Source organism: Myodes glareolus, chromosome 27 (genome assembly GCF_982192425.1).
Source record: "Myodes glareolus chromosome 27, mMyoGla1.1, whole genome shotgun sequence".
NCBI classification, from domain to species: Eukaryota; Metazoa; Chordata; class Mammalia; order Rodentia; family Cricetidae; genus Myodes; species Myodes glareolus.
In genome coordinates, this window is record NC_142052.1 from 14,602,130 (window position 1) to 14,625,508 (window position 23,379).

At 41.4% G+C, this 23,379-nt stretch overlaps 1 protein-coding gene across 4 annotated transcripts in view; it reads left to right on the forward strand.

Moving 5' to 3' along the window:
- Cdk14 (cyclin dependent kinase 14) overlaps window positions 1–23,379 on the forward strand; it is a 545,726-nt gene that overhangs the window by 100,137 nt on the left and 422,210 nt on the right. For 2 of the 4 annotated variants that reach the window (XM_087902477.1, XM_087902478.1), the window contains exon 3: window positions 18,555–18,800. In XM_087902477.1, coding sequence (XP_087758603.1) covers window positions 18,555–18,800 — 246 coding nt within the window. Of the gene's footprint in view, window positions 1–389; window positions 697–949; window positions 1,133–18,554; window positions 18,801–23,379 lie in introns of those variants that run through there. The other 2 variants (XM_087902479.1, XM_087902480.1) reach the window with 2 other exon arrangements.

Genomic DNA, 23,379 nt, shown 5'->3' on the forward strand with positions numbered 1-23,379 from the left:
AGCTCTTGCAACATTGATGCTAGTAGCCTAAACTTGGCCTTTTATAGGACCTCAGATTATTATTTAATGGGATTGTCACTCAGGACACTTACTGGCTTTCTCTAGTGCTTTTAAAAAAATTGAATGGAGCATGATAAGGTGCATCTCTTGATTAAATGTTTTTCCTCATGTGCAATCACCATTAGCTGTTTGGCTTCCATTCCATATGCTTCTGAAGCAGCCCTGCATTGCAAATCAATAGCTTTCTGGAGAGACAGTGCTGTGAATTGCCTGGACAGCATATGCATGCTTCCTTTGGCTGCAAAGCTGCTGCAGAGCGCGGTTACTCTGCCTTCCTGGGAACTCCACAGGCAAGTCCATCGTGTTTGGAGGAAAAAAAAAATAGATCATTTTAGGGAAAAACTGAAGTGTTAAAGCTTCTGATACTGAACATTAGCATGTCCTTTGTGCTCTTCTGAGACCATTTTTTGGTCTTGCTCCACTGAGAGCAGCTTCTCTGAGTAATTCTGGATTTTTTCCCCCCCTGCTTATGCTTCCCCCTCTCTTGGTTGTAGTACGGCCGTACCATTTCAGCTTGCTAGTGCAGAAAGATGTGAATTCAGTTGCTGTGTGAGGCCGGCCTGGTGCAAGCACATTGCTAGAGATATGTTAAAGAGTTCCAGGTGAATCCAGCTTGAAGGAGACAACCGCAAAACGGTAAGACGGAGCACGCCTGGAATCCTAGCAAGGGTTTTTATTTGGAGCATCTCGGCAAGTCTGAATCCTGACTCACTCATTTACAACTTGAAAAGGATTCATTTTATGCATGTCATTTTACTCCCTCCCTCTATTTAACTGCCAGGACCGCCAGAGATTGATAAAGGGTAATTTAAATTAAGGATCTGATGGGGGTTACTCAGGGAGTCTCCGGAGGCTCCCGAGGCTATTGCTTGTAGTTTGTAAACACCAGTGGCAGAGATAAGATGAAGAAAATGTTCAGCGACTGCTTCTTTGCCAGAGCTGAGTCGGATTTCTTGGAAACTCGTCTTTTTTATAGCTTAAAGAGCCCTTGCAGATTGTTTTGCCTGGTTATGCTCGGCTGAATGCCCTCTGAGTCAAGCGACTGAAGGACGGGAGACCACTTTTCCTCCGGGTAAACTGATGGCTGTGAATTGCTGTCTCTACTGTGTTAGAGATCCGAGCTTTTTCTCTGCTCGCCCTCTCCCCTCCTTGAGTCCTGAATGCACCTGATTCAGGCGTGTTGCCGGGCAGAGGTCAGGGCGCTGTCATGTAGCTTCACTATATCTGTAGTGGTTCTGGTTTCCCGCATAGAAGTGATAATTCTCCATGCAGTTCTGCTGGAAGGGCTAGCTCTGCTGGTGGGTTGTTACCTTTGTAGACACCGGGTGGAGAACCCCTGCATGCTTGAGAGGCTGGGGTAATAGACAGGCTACTCCAAAACGAGGCTTGTCTGCTCAGGAAGAAGATGAAGAACCAGGTTGGGATATAAACCTTGACAGAGGATGAAATTCTACTTGTTTCATTGATTGAGGCATAGTATTAAGTAGTGAGGGGGTTTGAAGTTGAAGGATATATTTTTATATTGCTCACATTGCGACTAATACATTAGATGATGCTGTGAATTTGTCTGGGTCCACCGTTTTGGAAGGTGCTAAATATTAAGGATGTCAGCATTTGATATTTTGCTTTAGACTATGTTACTGGAATGCTTCAACATAGGAATTCCCTTGAAATGTGCATGCTGTGGTTAGTGAATATCCGTTGACCAAATCATCAGTAACTTGCATCTTGACTAGAAACTAGTTTTATCTAGTTTTGTGATACAAAACAGTCTAAGAAAGAATACTTCATTGCTTTATCAGCTAATTGAGAAAAACGTTGGAATTTAGGATTCTCAGTAAGTGATTTATTGGAGGAGGAGCTTCTGTAGTTATTCAAATTTAAGTGTAAAACTGGACTTTGATTTCTAGGAATGAATATTTGGATTTTGTTCAAAGGAGAGTTGGAATCTTCTTGTGTTTTGGTCACTCATTATTTTCCAAAAAGTAAATGGAAGCATGAACTGTTATTTTTCATCTGATTCTAATGAGATGATGCGCTGTTTGCTGTGGTTTTTACTGAGAGTGGTATGTTCTGGCTATTTATATTTTTACCTTCACTTGTGTGAGCTGTGAGGTTTATTTTTTCTTCCTGTGGCAGAAGGAATGGTACATCTACAAAAAATAATTTTAAAAAGGGAACTATTAGAGCAGTAATCCGACATTATGTTGCAGTATCCCTCTCCTGTCTTTATCACGCAAACATTTATTATCTATACACTCTGTCTAAGACACTGGAAGACACACTTGCAGAAAGAAGAGGGGAGATAGAGGCCCTGGGTAAACATTACCACTTCCCCTGCAGTCTGCACATGTGTCCTCTTAGAAAGTAAGTCTGGAACTTTGCAGACGGTGTAACGACTGCTGAGGAGAGCCTCTTTCTTGCAGGCAGGCATTCACTTACGTACACACATTTGTGCACAGTCTGCTGTGAGGCACTGTGAGCGGAACAGGCCGTTCTGGTTCCTGTCCCCGTGGAGAAATTTTTGGTTTTCCACTTTGGTAATGGTGAAAGAGATACTCTCTGCTTGGATTTTTAAAACTATATTTAAAAAGCGCATTCCACAGAACTCGCCAATTTTAGATTGACAGGACAGCGGCATTATTGAGTATATTCAGTGTTTTGCAATAATTACCTCTGTCCCTTCCCAGAACTTCCCACCATCTTAAACAATTCAGTAGTAACTACCATTCTCCCTTCCCCTCGCCCTTCATAACCGTGATTCTACTTTCTGTACTTTCTGTGTCTGTGAGTCGGCCTCTGCCGGGTACTGTGTTTCCTGTCAAGTGGCTTCTTTCAGTTAGCATGTTTCCGCAGTTCACTGATATAGTACCATACATTGGAATTTCATTCTGTGGAGGGTATGCTTGATTTTAATATGGAAAAGATAGCAGTTTTCCTCCTTAGTATAGGGTGTCACTAAATCAAGTTCCCCTATGGACACTGTAGTAGATAACTTGGAGCTTCTAAATGTAGTAGCCCGTGGAAACAGCAAGGAACGAGGACTTGCAAGGCACCCCGAGAACCACTTACTGATATCTGGTTATTTCCATGGCCTGGTGATTGAGCATAGTACCTGGACTGCTTACATTTTCTCGCCTGTTCTTTGCTGCTAAGAGAGCAATGATCAGCCGGAATGTCCATCGTGAAGCGGGATTGCGACTTTTGTCACCATTACAATTTCGCCTCACTGGGCTCCCAGTGCGTTGCTCGTTCTAGCTATAAGGCAAGACATCAGAACACCACTCAGGTTTTCTGGGAACACTGTGGGCTGGCTACCTTCTGCCTCCAGTCCCGTTTGTAGAGGACAGTCAACCAGAAACCCTAGCCTCTGCATCAGTCAAGAAGAATGGAGAGAAGGTATGTGCTTGATACCGCAGTAAAGTTTTTCATTAGAGAGGCAAGCTTAGCTTCATCAATAAAGTTTTTCTTTCTTGATTTTTCTCTACGTACCACTTCCCTTAAGCCCAAGATATTTTTCTGATAGTTGATTCCTCTTTAAAAGGTCATGTTATGGCCCCACTAAGAGCCATTTATTTGTTTGCCATTAACTGATCTCACAATGTCTGTACTGGATCCCTGGAAATTTTATATCTATGTCTGCAACTCCCTGTTCAAGGCACCTAAACATCAACAGAGGAGCAACGTTTATTATGTGAGTCATCCCGTCTTTCTAAGTAGCCTTCATCTTCCTAGTCTGGGTTTTTTCGGGGATGGGATCTTATATTGACATGCTGACTTTTCCAACTTAATATATAGCTGAGACCTCCCGCCTCTGCTCTCCAAGTGCTAGGATTACAGATGCTTGAAAGCACACTTGGCATCCTGTCCTTAATGATTCTTAATGCATTACGCTCTTCTGTTGTCCCTCCCCCGCCCCCCGTTATTGCCTGACTTTTCATATGAGGCAGACTCCGAATTAGATTAATTAAATGAATGTTTACTTGGGTGGTGAGTTGGAAGAGAGGAAGGAACGGCAGGCCAGAAAACCACATCCCACTTAATCTGTGTTTCTCTGATCATGCTTTTTCTCTCATATCAGCAGCGATGAGGTAGAAATGGATGGACAGCATTGCACGTGGGATGTAGGTTTCCGGGGACACATGTGCAGTGGTCAGGAGCTTCTGCTGTGTAGCTTGGTCCTGCAGTGAACCTCCACCCCCATTGTTTATTCTCTGCGTGGCCTTGGACAGGTTGCTTAGCTCCTGTGTATTTCAGTTTAATTACCCATGAAACTGAGATAATGATGTCCCCTCCTGAGTTCTTGTAGATTGTGTTAGAGGTAGTGTTTGTAGTAACCACTATAGAAGAGTTCCACAGTAGCTGGCCATCGCTATTGCCGTTATCACTTTCTCTAGAAGGCCTCAATTTCCCCTGTTTCCTAACAGCTACAGATTTTTTTGGCCAGGTCCCAGATCCTTCTCCCGTTTGCCTCATTAGAGAATGTCTTAGTTTTCCAGAAGATAAAAGGAGGTTGTAGAAGGTTGCTCATCTCTGCTTCTCATCCCCCAGACTTTGGGAGGGGGCCTGTTGCAAAGACATGCTTTTCTGTCCAATCGACAACCCATTTCAACCAGCAGCCAGTTCCTCCACTAAATGAGATCTTGCTAAAAACATTGGCAGTGGAATGCTTGTGGAAGCTCCGGGTTTGTTTCAGGCGGCAGACAAGCAGCAGGGTATTTTCTTCCTGCTGTTCTGCTCTGTTCACCTTGGCCGGCTTAGTGAGGAGTCGCTATTGACTCTTCCCTGGAGTGGGAAAGGAGAACAGGTCTTCCTTAAGTCAAGGGCTTTCTTATTAAAGAGTCGATATTGGTTTTATTATTGCTGAAATTTTAGCTCTTCACCGTGGATGGGCCAATTGTGAGGGCTGCATTGAAGGATACTTCCATGTTTCCCCAAAGGCCCATTGTTCTCCGTGTTTCTCTTCAGGAGCTCTGTGTGGTTAGTGACCCACATATGAGTCTCTGAAAATGGCAAGAGCTTCAGAAGTCTATCTTATATTCAGTGATGCCCTATATTTCTCAGCATTCTTTGGTCGGATTTGTATTTCGATGGATTTTCTTGGAAGATAAACATCACACTTTAAACATTGTAACATCACTCTCAACCATAATTGCCAAGCACTAATAATGCGTAACATTGCTATTAAAGATGTTTGATCCAGGTGAGATGATAGAAATTGTGTTCATTTCCTATGTGTTTTAGAATAAGACCTTAGTATGGCATTTTATTTCTTCTTCAGGAAAGAATTTTTAAAGTATTTATAATCTTTATTATTACATATTTATATAGTTACCAGGTAAAAGGAATTCAGGTCTGACTGGATCGGTCTTATCTCCCGTAGTGTTATTCTTTTCGGTTTTCATTCTTTAATGTCATTGTACTTCCTGCATGCTTTATCTTCGTGAGGGACGGAATAGAGAGGGACTTGAAAGGTACACTCGTGAAGGTAGAACTGACCTGGTTCAGCACAAACAAGCCAGGGACGATTCTGTGAGGCTCAGAAGTGGAACAAGAGGATTCGGATGGCACCTGGGACTGACCTTTGCACAACTTTTCCGGCAGATGCCGGCTTCTGGAGTCTGTTATGATGTCTTTTAGAAGGTGAAATTCAAACAGTAGGCATTCCAGGACGGACAAAAAGCCATCCTGGTGAGGATATACCATTGATTTCTAACTCAGCTCATTTTATTTGCTCTTCGTACTCCTGAAATGGTGCGTGGGCTTGGTGTTTAAATTGCTGTGGCTCATGTTAATCTTCCTGACCAGGTTCCTTCACTAATGCATAATGGAGGATCTTTTGAAAATATACAGTGTCTCCCCCTTCTCAGGAAGGACCGAAGACAGAGCTTGGTTAAGAGAAGCACTGTATATAAACCTGTAGAGTCTTTGAGAGTGGAAAAAAGGGTCCTTTTGTGCTGGAATAGATTTTCTTCTTTTTTTCTTTTCTTTTCTTTTTTGGAATAGATATTTTTGAAAGCTGTAAGGGAACAGTGTCTTGTTGAAGAAACTAATTAGCCATGCATTGAAAGCCTGTTTGTATGGCTTAATGTTTCAGTTTCCGTGGGGATTTTTACCTAGTTGGTAGAGCCTTCACTTTGTGGAACAGCAGGATAGGGTCACTCCCTGGCCATGTGTGGATTCTCATCATCCCACATACGCCTCTTCTGGTCCCTCTGACTACAGATATGTGATCAGGGAGAAAATACAGGCATCAGTTCTGCTGTTCGAGCACCCAACAGTGGATACGCATATGGTCATCCTGCGTGAATGCTGTTTTCTTAATTTTCTTTTTACATGATGGTATTTTAGCCAGGTTACTACTGGGGATATAAAGCAGGAGTCAGAATTTGTATAATACCTTCTGTGACCTTTCGGGATGATTGGTGAAATTTTACTGGGGCCAGTGTTTGAAGGGTCCCTTCAGCTTTCCACACAATAGGAGTCAGAGCCCAGGTCCTTTTCCAGTCTGGACAGGATCATTCCAAGCAGGCAGTGGGCCCCCTCCCGATGGTAGGGCTTGCTGTAGGGTAGGTACATAGTACTTTGTACACGTCTATGTCTTTAAAATGTTTTCTTCCTGGATCTGGGAGTAACTTCTTTCTAAACCTTTTCCCTCCAAAGATGCCAAATAAACCTTGGTAAACAAGCAAAGCACAGTTTTGGACTCAATTCTCTTGAGAAAAATGGTAATGCCATTAAAAAATAGTAGTTATGATGGCTAATGTTGAAACCTGATGGAGGAGGGCTAACTGTGTATATGTTACTTTCATTGGTTAATAAAAAAACTGCCTTGGCTATTGATAGGACAGCAGCTTAGATAGGCGGAGTAAACAGTACAGAAAGCTGGGATAAAGAAAGCAGAGGCAGGCAGACGCCATGACTCTTCTCTCCGAGACAGCCGCAGGTTAAAATCCTCCTGGTAAGCCACCACCTCGTGGTGCTACACAGATTATTAAAAATGGGTTAGATCAATATATAAAAGTTAGCCAATAAGAGGCTACAGATAATGGGCCAAGCAATGTTTAAATGAATACAGTTTCCATATAATTATTTCAGAGTATGCTAGCCAGGAGCCAGGTGGCGGGAATGTGGCCCGCCGCTCGTTCCGTTCTACAGAAACCTTTTCTAGAACATATAAATGCTCCTTTACTAGAGACATACAAGTCCATTAACCTATAGGCAGGAAGTATGCTGTAATAATTTGTGTATATTATTCATTTAAACCTTAATCTCATTGCTTTTTGTTTTCAAATAGAGAGTACTTATATACACATTGGCTGTATATTGTTAGGAAACTTTATTTCCATGTGCAAAATAATAGTAATTATCTTAAATTGCCATCCTATTTTGTGGGAAGTTTGAGCAAAAGTTTTAGTCAAAGATGATGACGCACTTGTCACCCCTGTGGTTTGAAGAAATGGAAACAAAATTTGTTTCTAAAGGAGTTGACTTTTCTCCTTATTTGACCATAATAACAATATATTATTATGTGGTCTAGGACATTGTGTCTCTAATATCAATCCCGAGGACATCTTGTTAAAATCAAGATTCTAATGAGGTAGGACTGTGGTGGCTTGACATCCCAGGCAGGGCCATTCCTACCGTGAGCACCAAGAGAATTATAGAGTATCCTAGACAAGTGTGATTCCCCAAAGATAAAAACATGACAAGATCCTACATAGGCCTCACGTGACTATAGAGATGTTCCCCTTGCTGCTTTAAATTTATCATTATAATCAAAAATGAAGATGCTAGAGTTGTATGAGTATGTGCATATGTCTTTATGAGCCTGTAGACAAAACTATATCTCAAATAAACCCAGTACTATACATACAATAAGTAATATAATAGATAGAGCTACTTAGAGTTATACTGATTACATTTACTATAACTTTAGCTGCTGGGAGCATACATAAATATTCTCATTAGAATTAAAAACAAACCAAAAACAATTGTCCAGCTTGTAAACATTGGAACCCAGAAAGGCTATAACAAAACTACAATCCCTGAGGCAATATGACATGATTCAGCTTTGTCCGTGAAGGAATCAAATAAAATTAGGTCAGATCCAAAGAAACAAGTCAGTCGAGAAATATACGTTGTATTACCTTAAGCCAAATGGCAACAAATCCTGGTGAGGATGCAGGGGAAAGAAATCCTTATCTATGGTTGACGCATCCTTAATGAAAGTCAGTGTAGGTATTCCTCAAACTCAAACACGAGCTTCATGTGCTCCAGCGATGTCATTCATAGCCATACACCTCTGGGACTTTAAAGTCAGCATTGTATGGAGATAGACGCATACCACAATTATTGCATAACTATATGTGAGAATCAAGATTAAGGAGCCTGTTATATGGCGTCAGTAGATGAACACATGAAAAGAATATGGTGTATATACAGAATGGAAAGAAATCATGACATTTGCGGGAAAGTGTTAGGTGAGATAAGTCAGACTCAGAACCACAGGTATCCATTTCTTCCTTTTCTATGCAGAGCCTGGATTACGGGAGAAAAGACATAAAAGTAGACTATTTTGGAAAGAGAAAGGGGACCAGTGGAAAGGGGGCGGGCAGGATGGGTGTGTAAATATGTATATGAAAATGTGATGATACAACCCATTACTCTCTACAATTATTATATACAAAAGTGGATGGAAAAGTAAATAGCATTTTAAAACAAGGTCGCTGCAATGGACATTGAATTGTGATGAGTAGGAACAGCCGGTGAAAGCATTTTCATTGGAAAAGACAACTCAGCGCGTGTCTCCATTTAATGTAGTTTCTGAGGGTGATTTTTAAGACGGCCTACTTTTAGTTAAAGGGATAGGCATATCTTTGAGTAGTTATTGGCAGAGCATGTATTTCCTGGCCATACCTTCATCTTTTAGGACACCAAAGATGCAGAAAACAGTTTATGTATTCAAGGTGTTTACAGTTTGGGCCTGGAATATATAACTAATACATGAGAAAGATAGCGACAACCAAACAAAGACAGACTTCCTGCTGCTCCAGTCAGATACATGAAAGCAGGCTGCTTGTAGCTCATCTGCGAATATGAGAGCAACAGTTACTTGGCGTGGGTTTCGAGGCACGATCTGAAAGTGGTACAGGTCATGGTAAGGGCGTCAGTGGTTGCAGCAATGACCCTGTTGCAGGGGCAGAACTGCCGCTTGACAGACCAAGGTTGACAAGTCTCCTGCAGTGTGACTTGCCACATCATGCTTTACATGACTGATTCCTTAACCAGATACTCATGCCGCTGCCACTGAGAAATGATTCTTTGATGTCAGAGTTAATGAAAATATGAGGCCCGAAATACCAAAGTAAGTGTGTCCAGTAGTGCCAGCTCCATGCTTCCTGAATCCTCAGCTGCTGAGGAGGAATTGTCTGTAACACAAGGGGAACACAAAGAAGTGAGCTTATTGGCTTGGAGCTTATCTATTTAAAACCATCTGCCACTTCTAACCTGAGGCCCATTTTCATACTAGAGGCAGGAAAGGACAAAGGAGCTGCTAAGTCCACCAGCTCTGCCATTCCGCTTGCCAGAAGACAGACCTAGAGAGTTGAGCAGACCTGTTGTGAAGTTGAGCGGAGTCATGCATGTTAGTCAGTGCTGTTACGCAGAGCTTGAGTTTGGTAAGAACAAGATGGTGAGTAACAGAATGCCCATGCTCATGTTCCTGTATGGACACGCAGTTGACACATCCTTTATCTTTGTCCTGTGTGCTCTGAGGGGCACTTCTATCTACAAAGATGCACAGGCACACAGACATGCAAATGCACACACACACTAATTCAGGTGAAAAGAAACCACAGCCTACAACGCTGGAGTGGATGCCTTCCTCATCAACCCTGCAGGTTAAAATAACAGACAAAGGTGGCTGTCATGGACGCTATTCCAGTGCTGTTATAATTCTTCTTATTCCTCAGAATACTGTTCCTAGCTGTCTCTTTATAGTTAAAGGAGGAATCTTTTTGTTTTTAATTTTTAAAATTCAAGTAGTTTTAGCGAAGGTAATACTTTACATAAAAACTTGTCGATGGCCAGTGATGATTTTTATTGGGAGAAATTCTGAGAGAAGTTGTTGAGTACGAGAAAATACTTAGAATTCCATGGGGGTAATGTACAATGAAAACGACAGAGCAGAGATAGCTAGAAATAGATGATCTTATTAAGACTGTGCTTATGGCATAGTTTGGACTGCCCTGTGGTAGAGACTCCCCTCATGAACCTCAGAAGACCTTGACCTCGCCCCTGCTGGATATGTGGGGATTATTTGACACAGGTAAACTTGGCATCTTTGAAAGCCATTCTTTTCTGGTAGCTGCCTTCCACTAAGCAATTGGAGAAGGTCACTCTGGGATCTTAGAAACACGCCAGTCACCAGAAAATGGCTGATTCAAAGTGACAATTTTCAACCTGAATGAATTCGGTTTAAACGAATGCCAGCCTTAACCGAATTACGTTCTTTCCCATGTACTGCTGAGGTTTCAGTAGACAGTTGGCTAGGTTTTACATAGCTGCAAGCAAAAATCATAGGTCAAACTCTGCCTGTTGGAGACCCAACACTGAATATCTAACCTTTTCTTTTCTTAAACCAAGTTAGGGTCTATCAACAAATTAGCAAACTTTTGTTAAGGATGATCAGACCAACTCTACGAGATAGAACCTATATCTGATATCATTAATGAGGCTAAATAATTCATGGAACCAGTGAAGACCTACTATGATTATTCTGCTAAATTAACAAAGCATTTAATGACTCCCAATAGTATCACTGTACCCATAGATTAGTGCATTGCTCAGCCCTCATCAGAGATGATGCTTCTTGTGGTAGATGGCAGTTAGCACAGAGACTCAGAGCTGCACTGTGTTCAGTGAGAGACTTTGGAGCACTCAGCCCTGAGTGGGATGTTGCTGTCACATCTTCAAGGCTCAGGGATTTATGCAGAAGCGGGTGGTGGTGGGAGGACCTGAAGAGCTAGCAGTGGTGGACAGTTAGGAAGAAGCAGCATTTTCCAGACACAGCAGGGCAGATGCTCAAGGCAGACACAGGCCCAGCATGGTGACAGAGTGGGCACAAAGGCCCACTGCTCACAAATGACAGCTGCAGGGTGAGGGAAAGTCAGGTTCCTTCTCTGGAGTGATACGGGGTACATCAACATCCTCAGGAGTGGTTGATCAACACAGTGGATTGCACCTTTTTAGTGACATGTTGTTGTTGTTGCTTTTGCTGCTGCTGTTGTTGTTGGTGTTGCTGTTGTTGTTGGTGTTGTTATTTGTGTTGTTGCTGTTGTTATTGTTGCTGTTGTTATTGTTGTTGTTGCTGTTTTTATTGTTGTTGCTGCTGCTGCTGTTTTTATTGGTGTTGTTGGTGCTGCTGCTGCTGCTGTTATTGGTGTGATTGTTGTTGTTGTTATTGGTATTGTTGGTGGTGTTGCTGTTGTTGTTATTGGTGTGGTTGTTGTTGTTGTTGTTGGTTTTTTTATCTTATAAGAAAGAAAGGACACAAAGTTGGTGGGGAGGGAAACAGAGGAGATGGGAGGAGCTGGAGGATGGTAAAGAATATGATAAAATATATGATATGACATTCTCAAGGAACAACAAAAAAAGACAAGTGGGCCATACTTATTCAGATGAATATCTCTATGTGTGGTTTCATCTCTCACCTAGATCAAAAATTTAAGTTCTGCTGACTTCACTGGAAGAAAAGAAAATAAGTTTGTTCGGGTATTGATGATTTCTTCTTTTTAAGTGTTTTCAAGTACCACACATCCCTGCTTATGTAATTCCTGTCACCTCTGTAAATGCAGTGTGAAACACTGCAGCTGGAGAAAATAGATCCTTAATTCCCATTAGTGTTGGCATGTCTTGTTCTCACGTGGAGTGATGGTGTGCTTGTTTACTGTGATCCGCCTCAGGCACATGTACCCAAGATGTTTTCTCCTGGCCCCAAGATTTGAGAAGACCACTTTTAAACCATCGAAGCATCCTGTTCCTCATGACTTTGTAAGCAAATATTGGCTAGATTCTTTAAGAGGACCTTTGAAGATAAATTGGTTTTGAGAGTTGTCAAATGAATATAAGGTAAAGTCATCGCCCTATGGAGGCAATAGATTGTTAAGATTGTTAATTAAAAGGAAACGTTGCAATATAAGTACACAAAATATAGCAGACTAAATGCAGTCACTGAAGGGGTTCTTAATAAGGCTTGCTAAGTGTCTGAATCATCAAGGGCTTCTGGGCAGAGGAAATTTTTAGCAGAGTTGTGGCTTCCCTTGGGAGGAAGGCCACTGCCAAAGTCTGTGCAGCAAATGGTAAAGCTGCTGATGTATGGAGTGGCCTAAGTCTCCTGTGCCTGGAGCAGCTTTACTCTGCTGTCTTTGTACATGGCCAAGTACTCATAGTCTTAAAAATATGTGTAGCTAATACAGTCAATTAAAACTAATTTAGGTCTGGAGAAATGGCTTAGTGGTTATGAATGCTTATTGCTCTTGTATAGGACTAGTGTTTGGTTTCCAGCACCCATGTTGGGTGGCTCACAGCAGCCTATAACCAGCTTGGAGGTTCTTGACCTCTGTGGATACCAACATACTGCATATGTCTTCTCTCTCTCTTTCTCTCTGTCTCTGTCTCTATCTCTGTCTGTCTGTCTGTCTCTCTCTCTCTCCCTGTCTCTGTCTCTCTCTCTCTCATACACACACACACATTTGTTCTCTCAGTGTCTCTTTCATACTCTCTCACACACATATATAAATATTTAAATCTTTAAAATTTTTCTTTTTCCATATTTAATCTCTGATTACTGACTTAATCAAATTGCCCTCCTTTCACAGACTAATTTCCATAATTCTACCATATTTCATATACTCTAAATAAAGCACATAGCATGAAGATGTTGTTGTAAATATGATTGCCATATTTGTGCTTGTCCTGTTCTAAACACCGATACTACGGGTTGGATTCATTTTATTTTTGAAGCCTTCCTAAGCATTATAGATTTACTCACTTAGCATGCCTCCCCAGGAAGTTTAGTAACAATATTTTCTCGTGTGTCCTTGGGATTATGTTATCTTTATAGTTGTACAGTAGCGTAGGTTATAGAATCTTAGTTGTCAATCATTTGGGGGTCTTAGTTGTCCTATCTAAATTAAGTGACTCAGACTTGAACCATAGAATGGAAGTCAAACTGAGTTTTCCTCTCAGTGGTTATTTTCACATACATTGTAAAAAGTTAACTTGTTTTAAAAACTGCCTTCCATATGTGGGCATTTCTTTTTGCAGTCTGTTGTCTGTCTCGCAGATGTGCATTTTGGAATATGTCATTTGGGGAACATTGCTTATCCTTCACGGCACTGTCATATTGCCCTGTTCGTTATCCCTAGAGCAGACCATGTTACTCTTGTTTCTAAACTGGCACCACCCATTTGTCCCCCCCCACCCCCCCCAACCTGTGAGCATCCTTCCATGTCTTCAGTAAATTTCCTGCTTGTTCTAGCACTACTTGGCATTTTCTGTGTTAAGATTGGTTATATTGTATTGGATTCATCCTTTCCTATTGTAATTGCTATTCCTACTTTAGTGGCTTTTGTCATTTGAAATCTCATTGAACCCATGCTTTTTCAGTAACTCATTTGATTTAAACACAGTATTATGTTTCTTTCTGATAGTTGAATAACCAACCACTGTATCATCAGTGGGAGCTCTGTTAGACCGATGCTCTTATCTGACGAATGTTCTTCTGCTATTTTAAAAAGGCCTCTTGCTTTCCAGTCAATAGCTGGATGTTTCCTAGGCTTCATTTTTTTTTTTTTTGATTCTTCTTTAATTCTTTTCTCCCACCCACCCCCGGCACTTATGTCCTGTGAGTTGGAAGCTATTTTTTCCAGTGGGAGCTATAACATCAGCCAGAATACAGGCACACAGTGAGAATGGACTAAAGGGTTACTGTTTACGGGCTGCAGAAGTCTCCTTTGCCAGTTGTGGGGTTCTGTCTCTAACTCTGCTTACTTATGAGGTTATATCTGTGATCACGATTCATACTTGCTAACAGATTACGGAGGGGCTGGAGGGACTCACAGGAAGATGTGGGTGCAAGGGAATGGCACCTACATGTAATCTGTCATCCAGACCTCTTCTGCTGGGTCTGTATCACTCAGTGGTTTCATGCTAAGAGCAAGGCGTGGGCATTGCTATTATTTCACCTTGCTGGGTCCTTTTCTGAACCAGAGTTCTTTAATTAGGGGTCTCCAAGAGAACTCTCACAGGAGTGTGTGAGGGCAGCAGACCTGAGTCCAGGTATGCCAGGAGGACCCGAGTGAGCCCGGCTTTCTGTTGTACTCATAGACACCAGATCATGTTGGGCAGATCACGTTTAAGTCCTGTGTCCTAAATACTGGAAACATGAAACCTACCTAGAAGAGTTTCTTTTGTTACGTGGAAAACTCAGTATACATTTCTTCCCTTGATGAAGATGCATGCACAGGGAAGGTATGGTTACCTGTATGTTTTGTGGCAGCCTGGCTGAACTGGAGACCAGCATAAATTCGGTATAACCTTAATTATGTGGAGAAACTTGTTCATGAGCTTTGTAACTCATGAAGTTACGGTTTATGGTGCCCAGTACATAGCCCTATATAGTGACAGCAATCATGACAACCATTGCTTATTTGAGCATGGATTTGATACAGTGTATCAAATTTGTTTAGTGTTTTTGCTTGTTTGTTTTTGGTTTTTGTACTCAGGTATCAGAGTTTTTGTGCTCAGGTATCAGAGTGCTTCAGGCTGTTTCAGCAAAATGCACATAATAGGTGTCTACCCTTGGATAACGTAGTACCTCACAGGCACTGGCTTATTATTCACAGTTTCAATAGGGTTTCTTTGCCTGGGATCTTACCAGGCTAAAGTCACGTTGTCTGGGTGGTGGTTTTCACCTGGAGCTCAAGGTCCTGTTCCTTGCTCACAGAACTAGTTTTATTGTGTGTGTAGTTCTGTGTTCCCCATTCTCCTGACAGTTGTCAGGCTAAGACTGTTGTACCTTATGGTCGCATCACACAGCTCTCAGCGTGGTCATGGCCGCCTTTCAGACTAGTCAGCCTCAGCTTTCTGTGTTTCTTGGTTTTGGAGAGCTCTCCTAGTTTTGCTCATCCCACCAGGTAATATCTAGTGTTTGTATATAAAGCAATATAATCATATGATATTATATTTGCATAGAAAAGGGAGAGAATTATTCAAAGGCAAGAGATTCAGATATTGTTTTAGAATCCACCTGTTAAAACCTTCAGCAGAAGAATTTTGATGATAGCTATTTATGAACATATGTATTTGTTATTTTTGTAGCAGCATTGTGCTTTTTTAAACAATAGCTTGTGGGTAAATGTCTTGAAGCCTTAACTCTTTTTTTAAATAAAATATGATGATTAATTATTTGGATGAATCTTTTTGTATAAGATTTATTACAAGAAGACTGAGCATGACTGGAGAAAGGCTGCAGTAACATAGTGTGGCCCTTCCTTTCATGGACTTAGGCAAAGGACTGTTGAAGTTCAGATGCAGGAGGGAAGGCTCAGCAGTGAAGAGCACCTGCTGCTCTTGCAGGGGGCCTGGGATGTTCCCAGCATCCACTTTGCAGCTTCCAAGTGTTTGCTGCTCCAGTTCCAACATCATCTTCTGGGCTCTGTGGGCACTAAGCATACATGTGGTGCATATACATATATGCAGGCAAAATATGCTTACATATAAACTAAAATAAAAACCTTAGAAAGAGAAGTAGTACCTCTCATATACGGTCTGCTAGTAGGGTGCCTGAAAAGCGTGGTACTAAAAACTACCGTGGCAGGCTGATTTATTACAAATTCAAGTAACTGGAGTCTAAACTAAAAGAAATTGAGTTTTTTTTCCATTTGTCAGTCTACGTAGATGTTTGTCAATTTTTAACTTTGTTTTTAATTTTTATCCATTTTCATTAGTGTTTTTTATTTCCATTTTGATATTGAATTGTTATTTAATTTCATTCTTATTTTGAATTTTATCCAGTCTTCTAAGTACCTTAAGATTGATTCCAAGCTTATATCTTTATATCTTTCTTCTTTCCTGTGTTCATTTAGCATTATGTTTATATATATGTATTTTATATGTAAATATACTATGTATTATATTTATACATATTAGCATTGCATGTTTATGAATTTGTCTTAGAACCTCTTGTGTTTATGGTTTAGTGACACTTGAGGCTCATGTGTCTGTTGACTGACTCAGTGATAGTGATAGTTTCTTATTTATTGACTTCCTATCTTTAAAAAGAAGACAAATCCTTAAAATATTGAATGCACTTAGCATATTTATGATATATTATTAAGTTTTGATCATGTGTAGAAGATTCTATATTGAATCTTTAAAAATATATACCTTCAGAGCTAGAGAAATGGCTCAACGGTTTAGATCACTTGCTCTTCTTCCTGGGGCCCCAAGTTTGGTTCTCAGCATCCGTATTGATGGTTTGGAACCATTGGTAACTCAGCATCCTCTTCTGGCCTCTCAAGATACTACACAAATGTGGCACATACACGAACATGCATGTGCGCACACACACATACACAGAGACACATACACATGTACATAAAAAATAAATAATAAATAACAAGAAACCACAAACTCCAAAAACATCCTCAGCACTTCTGAGGTGTGCTCAGAAGGACCTGTCTCATTTGGTTTAGTCATAGTTCAGCCTATACTTAACAATGGTGGCAAGTTCTTGGAACAGGGTAGATGCTGAATATCGAATTAATTTTTTTCCTGAAGCTTTAAGTACTTGGTTTATTTTATGCACACATTTTACTTGTTATTTCTTAGCATACAATTGGGCATATTTATTGCTTAATTCAAATAAAAGTTTATAAATTTAATAATTACTTTTGTGTCTGCAGATATCTGATATTCTGTTTTATTTGTTTCCCACTGTGTTTGTACACGCTCTGAAACATTGACACCATAGCTGTTTCTTTGTGGTTACAGCAGTGTGTGTATTGGTATACATAGATACACTTACTCTGCAAATGAACTCAAGCGGCATGCTATTCCAAAGTTGGTCTTCCAGCTAAACAATACGGACTTTTAGTAAATGTTGCCCAGCTTTTCTCATTTGATATTATGTAGGGAACCTTTTTAAGAGAAGAGGTAAAAGCAATTCCATTCAGAAATTGTTTTTCTAGAGTTAGCGTGTAGGTTTTCTGTTGCCGTGACAAGATACCCCGGAGGACCTGAAACCAGCCGAGATTTGCACATCCCAGCCTTCAGACAGTTGACTGTTGCTCGGGGGCCTATGCCAAGGCCGCACTTGGTAGAGCAAAGACGCTCATGTTGTGGTTATGTTGCTGCAGGTCATGCCGAGAAGAAGAGCAAAGCAGAGAGAGAAGCAGAGTGGCAGGGAAAGGGAGAGAAAGGAGGAGGAGAGAACGTTCTAGAGTCCAGAAATGAAGGAAATGCACACAGCCAGTGGTCTGACTGCCTTCTGCTGGGCCCACCTACTTACACTTCCACCACCTCACAGTAATGTTCAGGGTGGGCACCGCCACGCCTTTCACACATGGCCTTTGGGGACACCTAAGGTCCTCCCAGGACACTAGAGGTTGCACAGTAGACTCCAGAGCTTCCAGAGCCTAGGGAGAGTGAGAGTCGGAACCCAGTGTGGTAAAGGGGAGCAAAGCAGCGAAGACTAAAGTGAAGTGTGGGAGTGGAGCAGGCGGGGCAGTGCGAGCCATTGCGGGCGCCGGAGGGGAATGGCGGTGCTGAAGGGAAACATCCGGTAAATGCTGTAAACGGTGTAAAGCTTCTGTCTTTCGCTGGTAGTCTAATCCCTTAGCTTTGAAATCAGAAAGGAAAACCCCCAATCGTTCTCATTATTATCACCTAACTACTACTACTTCACTCCACTTGACATGCAGTCAGTCAAGATGGTGGAAATGTTCAACCTGGGTTTTAAGACTTAAATGTTTGAAACAAAGTAGCCCTGTCCTCCTTTAGCTTTCTTCAGCTCCTGCTTCTGTCAGCTCCTGCCCTGGTCAGTCGGTGCCCATTCCATCCCAGCTAACTGTGGCCTCGTTTGTTTGTTTGTTTTATGAAATGGGTTATCCATTCTAAATCTTTTGATGATTTAAAAATACTCATTTGCAGTCAGATGATAAAACCTGAGACAGAATCCAGAACCTCGTAGGATACACGGGCTATGCCGTAAGGTATTTTTGTTTGTTTGTATTAGGTAGATAAACTTTGTTTTTTTAACGTGCAAACTACGAGTTTACACAGAAGAGTTATAAGGAATTTTCTGTATCGTGAGTATAGCTCATAAAGTGGGCTTCTCTGAAGTTGAAACGCGCCCTGGACAGATCAGTGTGTGTGGTGATCGTACTCTGTCAGTGAGGCTCACTCAAGCCATCCCTTCTATTCTCCAGATATGTGTCACAAAGATGTCTACACGGAACTGCCAGGGGACGGATTCAGTGATCAAGCACCTGGACACCATCCCTGAGGACAAGAAAGTCAGAGTCCAGAGGACACAGAGCAGCTTCGACCCGTTCGAGAAGCCTGCCAACCAAGTCAAAAGGGTGCATTCGGAGAATAATGCCTGCATTAACTTCAAGTCCTCCTTGGCTGGCAAAGAGTCACCCAAAGTGCGGCGGCACTCCAGCCCCAGCTCGGTAAGGACCCCCCATATATCAGGGGGTACCCAGAAGGACTAGCCTTCAGCACAGCTGCACACTGCGCCGATGATGGTGGGTGGTGTTTGTAGTGAGAGTTTATGCATTTTCTCCCGTGGTTGAATATTTTGGAAGAGAGAAAACTAGACACAGACTCTCTTGAGTTAAGAGTGCCCAGCAAGCAAAGATGAAATCATTTAACTTATTTTTAGAAATAAAACAAAACAAATACTTTTTTCTTTTTTAAAAAAATAAGTTTGCAGGGCTGGAGAGATGGCTCAGTGGTTAAGAGCATTGCCTGCTCTTCCAAAGGTCCTGAGTTCAATTCCCGGCAACCACATGGTGGCTCACAACCATCTGTAATGAGGTGCCTTCTTCTGACCTACAGAATATTGTATACATAATAAATAAATAAATATTAAAAAAAAAAAGTTTGTTAGGCCGGGCAGTGGTAGTGCACACCTTTAATCCCAGCACTCGGGAGGCAGAGGCAGGCGGATGTGTGTGAGTTTGAAGCCAGCCTGGTCTACAGAGGGAGTTCCAGGACAGGCTCCAAAGCTACAGAGAAACCCTGTCTCAAAAAAACCACACATACAAAAAATGTTTTTGGAGTTTGAAAAATTTATCATTGCAAACCCTTTGTATTTCACCCCCTTAGAGATGTCTGTGGACTTTTCTGTGCTCCTGAGAAGTTTTCTAAGTCGGCAGGTTCACAAAGCATTTCACTGAAGAATGAGCGCTGTTCAGGTGTCATCTCACAGTTTGCTTCCGGTGGAAATATTTTAGAATTTAACAGCCAGGCGTTGATCCTCAGAGGGAAAGGCCACTCATTTTTAGGAACCCCTAAGCTTAAAGCCAAGGCAATTCTTGCCTTTTGACCAAAGTGTTTGCCTTAGTTTGAGTGTAACGAATCGAGTAGGCTGTGTGGCCTCAGAAAGAGACGTTTACTTTTCCTCCTAGAGCTGGGAAGTCCTTGGTCAGGATCCTGGCAGTGTGGTGAGCCCGTGGTCCGGACACTGGTCTCACTCATGAGGGCAACAACCGGATGAGCCCCTTGCCTTCCCCAGCTCTCACCTCTGTCTACGTGCTGCTTCACTGAGATGGGGCATTTTAACATGCAGCTTGTCGAAGAGGCAGTCCCATCCAGGATGCTTGCTGCTTCTCACTTACAAAAATGTAATTGGAACTCAGACTTTCAGGGCTGGCTGGCACTTAGTGTTATAAAAATATTCTGTGATCTTTTGAAACGGAATAATTTTCAGACTTTACTGATACTTAATAATCTTTGGAAATTGATGCTCTAAGGGTTTAAAGAGTGAGAGGGAGATGGTACCTTGCTAAAAACACATGGCATTTAACAAGCGTTGATCTCAAAGTTTCTGTGGGATCAGACCCTGCAAAGCCACTGAACTGCTCCAGTACTGTTGGCACTTAAGTTTCATTACGTTTTATGCTACGGAGTAGATCCAGTGTCAATAAAGCAGAAGTAAATAGTACTGCAGCACCTCTAAAACTTGGTTATGTAGCCCCAGACCCTTGCTTGTGATCATTATGTGTTACCGTAAGGTGGGTTTACCTGTGTCACAGCTCCACCATTGACTTCCCAGAGAACATTCAGCTCTAGTGTTATGTAAAAGAAACCGAGAGCTGTAGACAGCAGTCAAGCTCCTACCATCTTAAGGCAAGTGTATGCCTTCTACTGTATTTACCTGGTACCATATGTCAGCCTGTAATGGTTTGCAGAAATTATCATATTAGACATTACATGAGTTGATCTCATGCTAAAAAATACTACCTATCTGATTTTATTGGAGTGATCATCCTGTATGTTCTCTGGGATTCCTAGCTACAATGCTCCTTTTGCCTGTTGTTATAATTGTTCCTATAGGTACAAGCTCTTTGGGTTGTTTCTGTTTTCAGTTTATACATAGCCTCCTTCCCTTGTTTTGAAAATTCCTGTAGTTTCTGATTCTATACAATAATTTGGTTTATAATTACACTTTTCTGCCTTTGGTCTAGAATCTGCCATTTCTCTAGACAGCCCTTGTCTTCCCCATCCCCCGCCAATTGCAGAATGAAACTTAGAAACCATGATTGATTGCTATGTGTGCTTATTGCTAATGGAGGTCATGTAGTTTTAAAAGTCAATGTGTACATCGTGATGTAAACATTAACAATATCCTTTGAATATTCATTTATAGATTTTAAAAAGGAATTAGCTAAAACATCCTTATCAAGAAAAGCTGGGACCCACCTGTTTGTTGTATTTGATATTTCTCTTTCCACATGAAGGTTTTTTTTTTGTTATTGTAATAGAATTGAACACAGTTTAAAGGTCAAATTTGAATAGAATTAGGCAGATGGTAGTGCCGTAGTCTTTGAAACCCACCATATAATTAGAGAAATGAGTAGAGTAAAGCTGAACCAACAGACAATTTCTCCAGTAAGCACGCAGCACCTCCATGAAGCTCAGGGTCACACTGAGGGAACAGATGGAACAAGAGCTGGGCAGTGTCAGTGAGGGGGAAGCTGAAGACCCAGGCGTTCTCACCGGGGGCACGTGACCGCTCACTGAGAGTGCTGCAGAGCACTGACACCTCAGAGGTTTCCATGGCTTCGGTGGGGAAGGGAGAGCAAGGAAAGTGCCAGAAGTCTCGGGATGCAGGAGGTCTCATGCCTTTCTTTTGGGACTTCTCTAAAAAGACAAATTGAGTTACTTTTCTTGTCCTATGTAGAAAGTTTTGGAATAAATTCTGCACAGGGTAGATTCAATAGAAGCAATGGAACGAGGAGGCCCAGGAAGAAGTGACATAGAGAAACAGAATTTAGGGATAATTAGTAATTTATGGGATAATAAGGAATATACAAAGAAAGCATTTTCTCTGTTATATTTGTGTCTATAAATATATGCATATAACATTTTAAGCTTACATTAATATATAGCATTTAATAGTATATTATAATACAGAAAGGATACTATATTATTATTACATTTCTAATTTTTATTACTTGTACTTGCCTTTTCTTTTCATTTGTCTGTGACTAGTAAGATTGGTAACATTGTTTCAACCTCAATAGCAATGTATTAGTTTGATTATTTTATACCTCTGATAACTGTAGGAAATCATGACCCATGAAAACCATTGGCACAGGGTTCTATTATTTTTTGAATCATGTGATGGTATAGTTGTGTTTGCTAGATCCGAGTACCCTTGCCCTGACACAGCAGTATTGATTTGTACCCTTCATCTCATCATTATTTCAAACTATTGGTTAGTTTGAATTGTCCCTAGGAGTACAGTTGGAAAGACAACGTGATGAAGTGTGGCAGTATATCTACTATTATAATGAGGAAATGACTATTTCTTATACAGACTGTGGCAGAAGCTGTTTTAAAATTTTAAAATACCTTGGAATGGGGATGTAACTCAGGGGTAGAACAGTTGTCTGTCATGGATGAACAAGCTTCATGCTCATTCTCCAGCACTGCACAAAAATCAAACACAACACAAAACCAGAAACTAAAACCACTGAAAACCTTAACCTCACCTTCATTTCTTGTACACGTGTGTGTTCCTTTGTGCCTGTGTGTGTTGCCCAGGTAGAGGCTGTTATATGCTGGGAACAGTGGCTGTACAGGCATCAACTGAACCTTGGTAACAGTGTCTTATGCTAGTCCATACTTGTATTTTTGTTCCCAGACCAGGACATGTTAAAATTCAGGGGTATTGTAAAGATTAAAGTATTATAGTAATTATTTAAACAGATACTTGATAGTTTCCAGCATTTTGTTGAATGCCCACTTTTTAATACTATTTATCAGTATTTGATGCAGTTACTGACATGATAAACATGCACTAGGCTTTTCTGGCACCTTCAGCAGAGCCTGTCACCCTCTTCTCACCAGCCGTAGCTATCGGGAGGACCACAGATAGATGCTTGTCTTGGTGGACCAGGTTAGAAAGCATTTCCCTGAGTTGGGCTGACATCTGCTGAACCCAAACAGAGCGTATTTTCAGAAATTTCATATTTAGGTTGGATTTCTGCAAACACTCTAGAATTTGCTTCAAATTTACATCTTTTCATACCATAAAAATCTTCATGCCATGATAGGTAGTGTTAATTCTTGGAGTGAGAGGAGGAAGGTACGGGTGTGCCTTTCTCACATACCCATTCTGGGGTCATGTCCTCTTGGCGTTGCTTCCTTTCTGTTGAATGAAAGATCCCCTACAACCAAGCCTCTTCGTCAGCACGTTCCATGTCTGGTACTTGGGGTCATCCCTTTGTCTAACAGTTAGGTCTTCTTTGCAGTTATCTGTTTACTGTGAATGCCTTAGTGAAGGGGTAAAACTGCAGAGAGATAGAGCTTGTTGTGGGGCTCAAGGAAAAACAAAATGACTGGAGGTCACAGAATTCTGATTGGCTCCTTCCTCCCTCATTTGAATATCCTTATGTATACAGAGTACTGCAGCCATCCTTAATTGTGGCTTTCTTGCAGTTAATGGTGGTATGGTCCTGATCTTAAATAACTGCCTGACTAAAACCATGTGTTAAAGGCTTGGATGCTATTCATAACTCA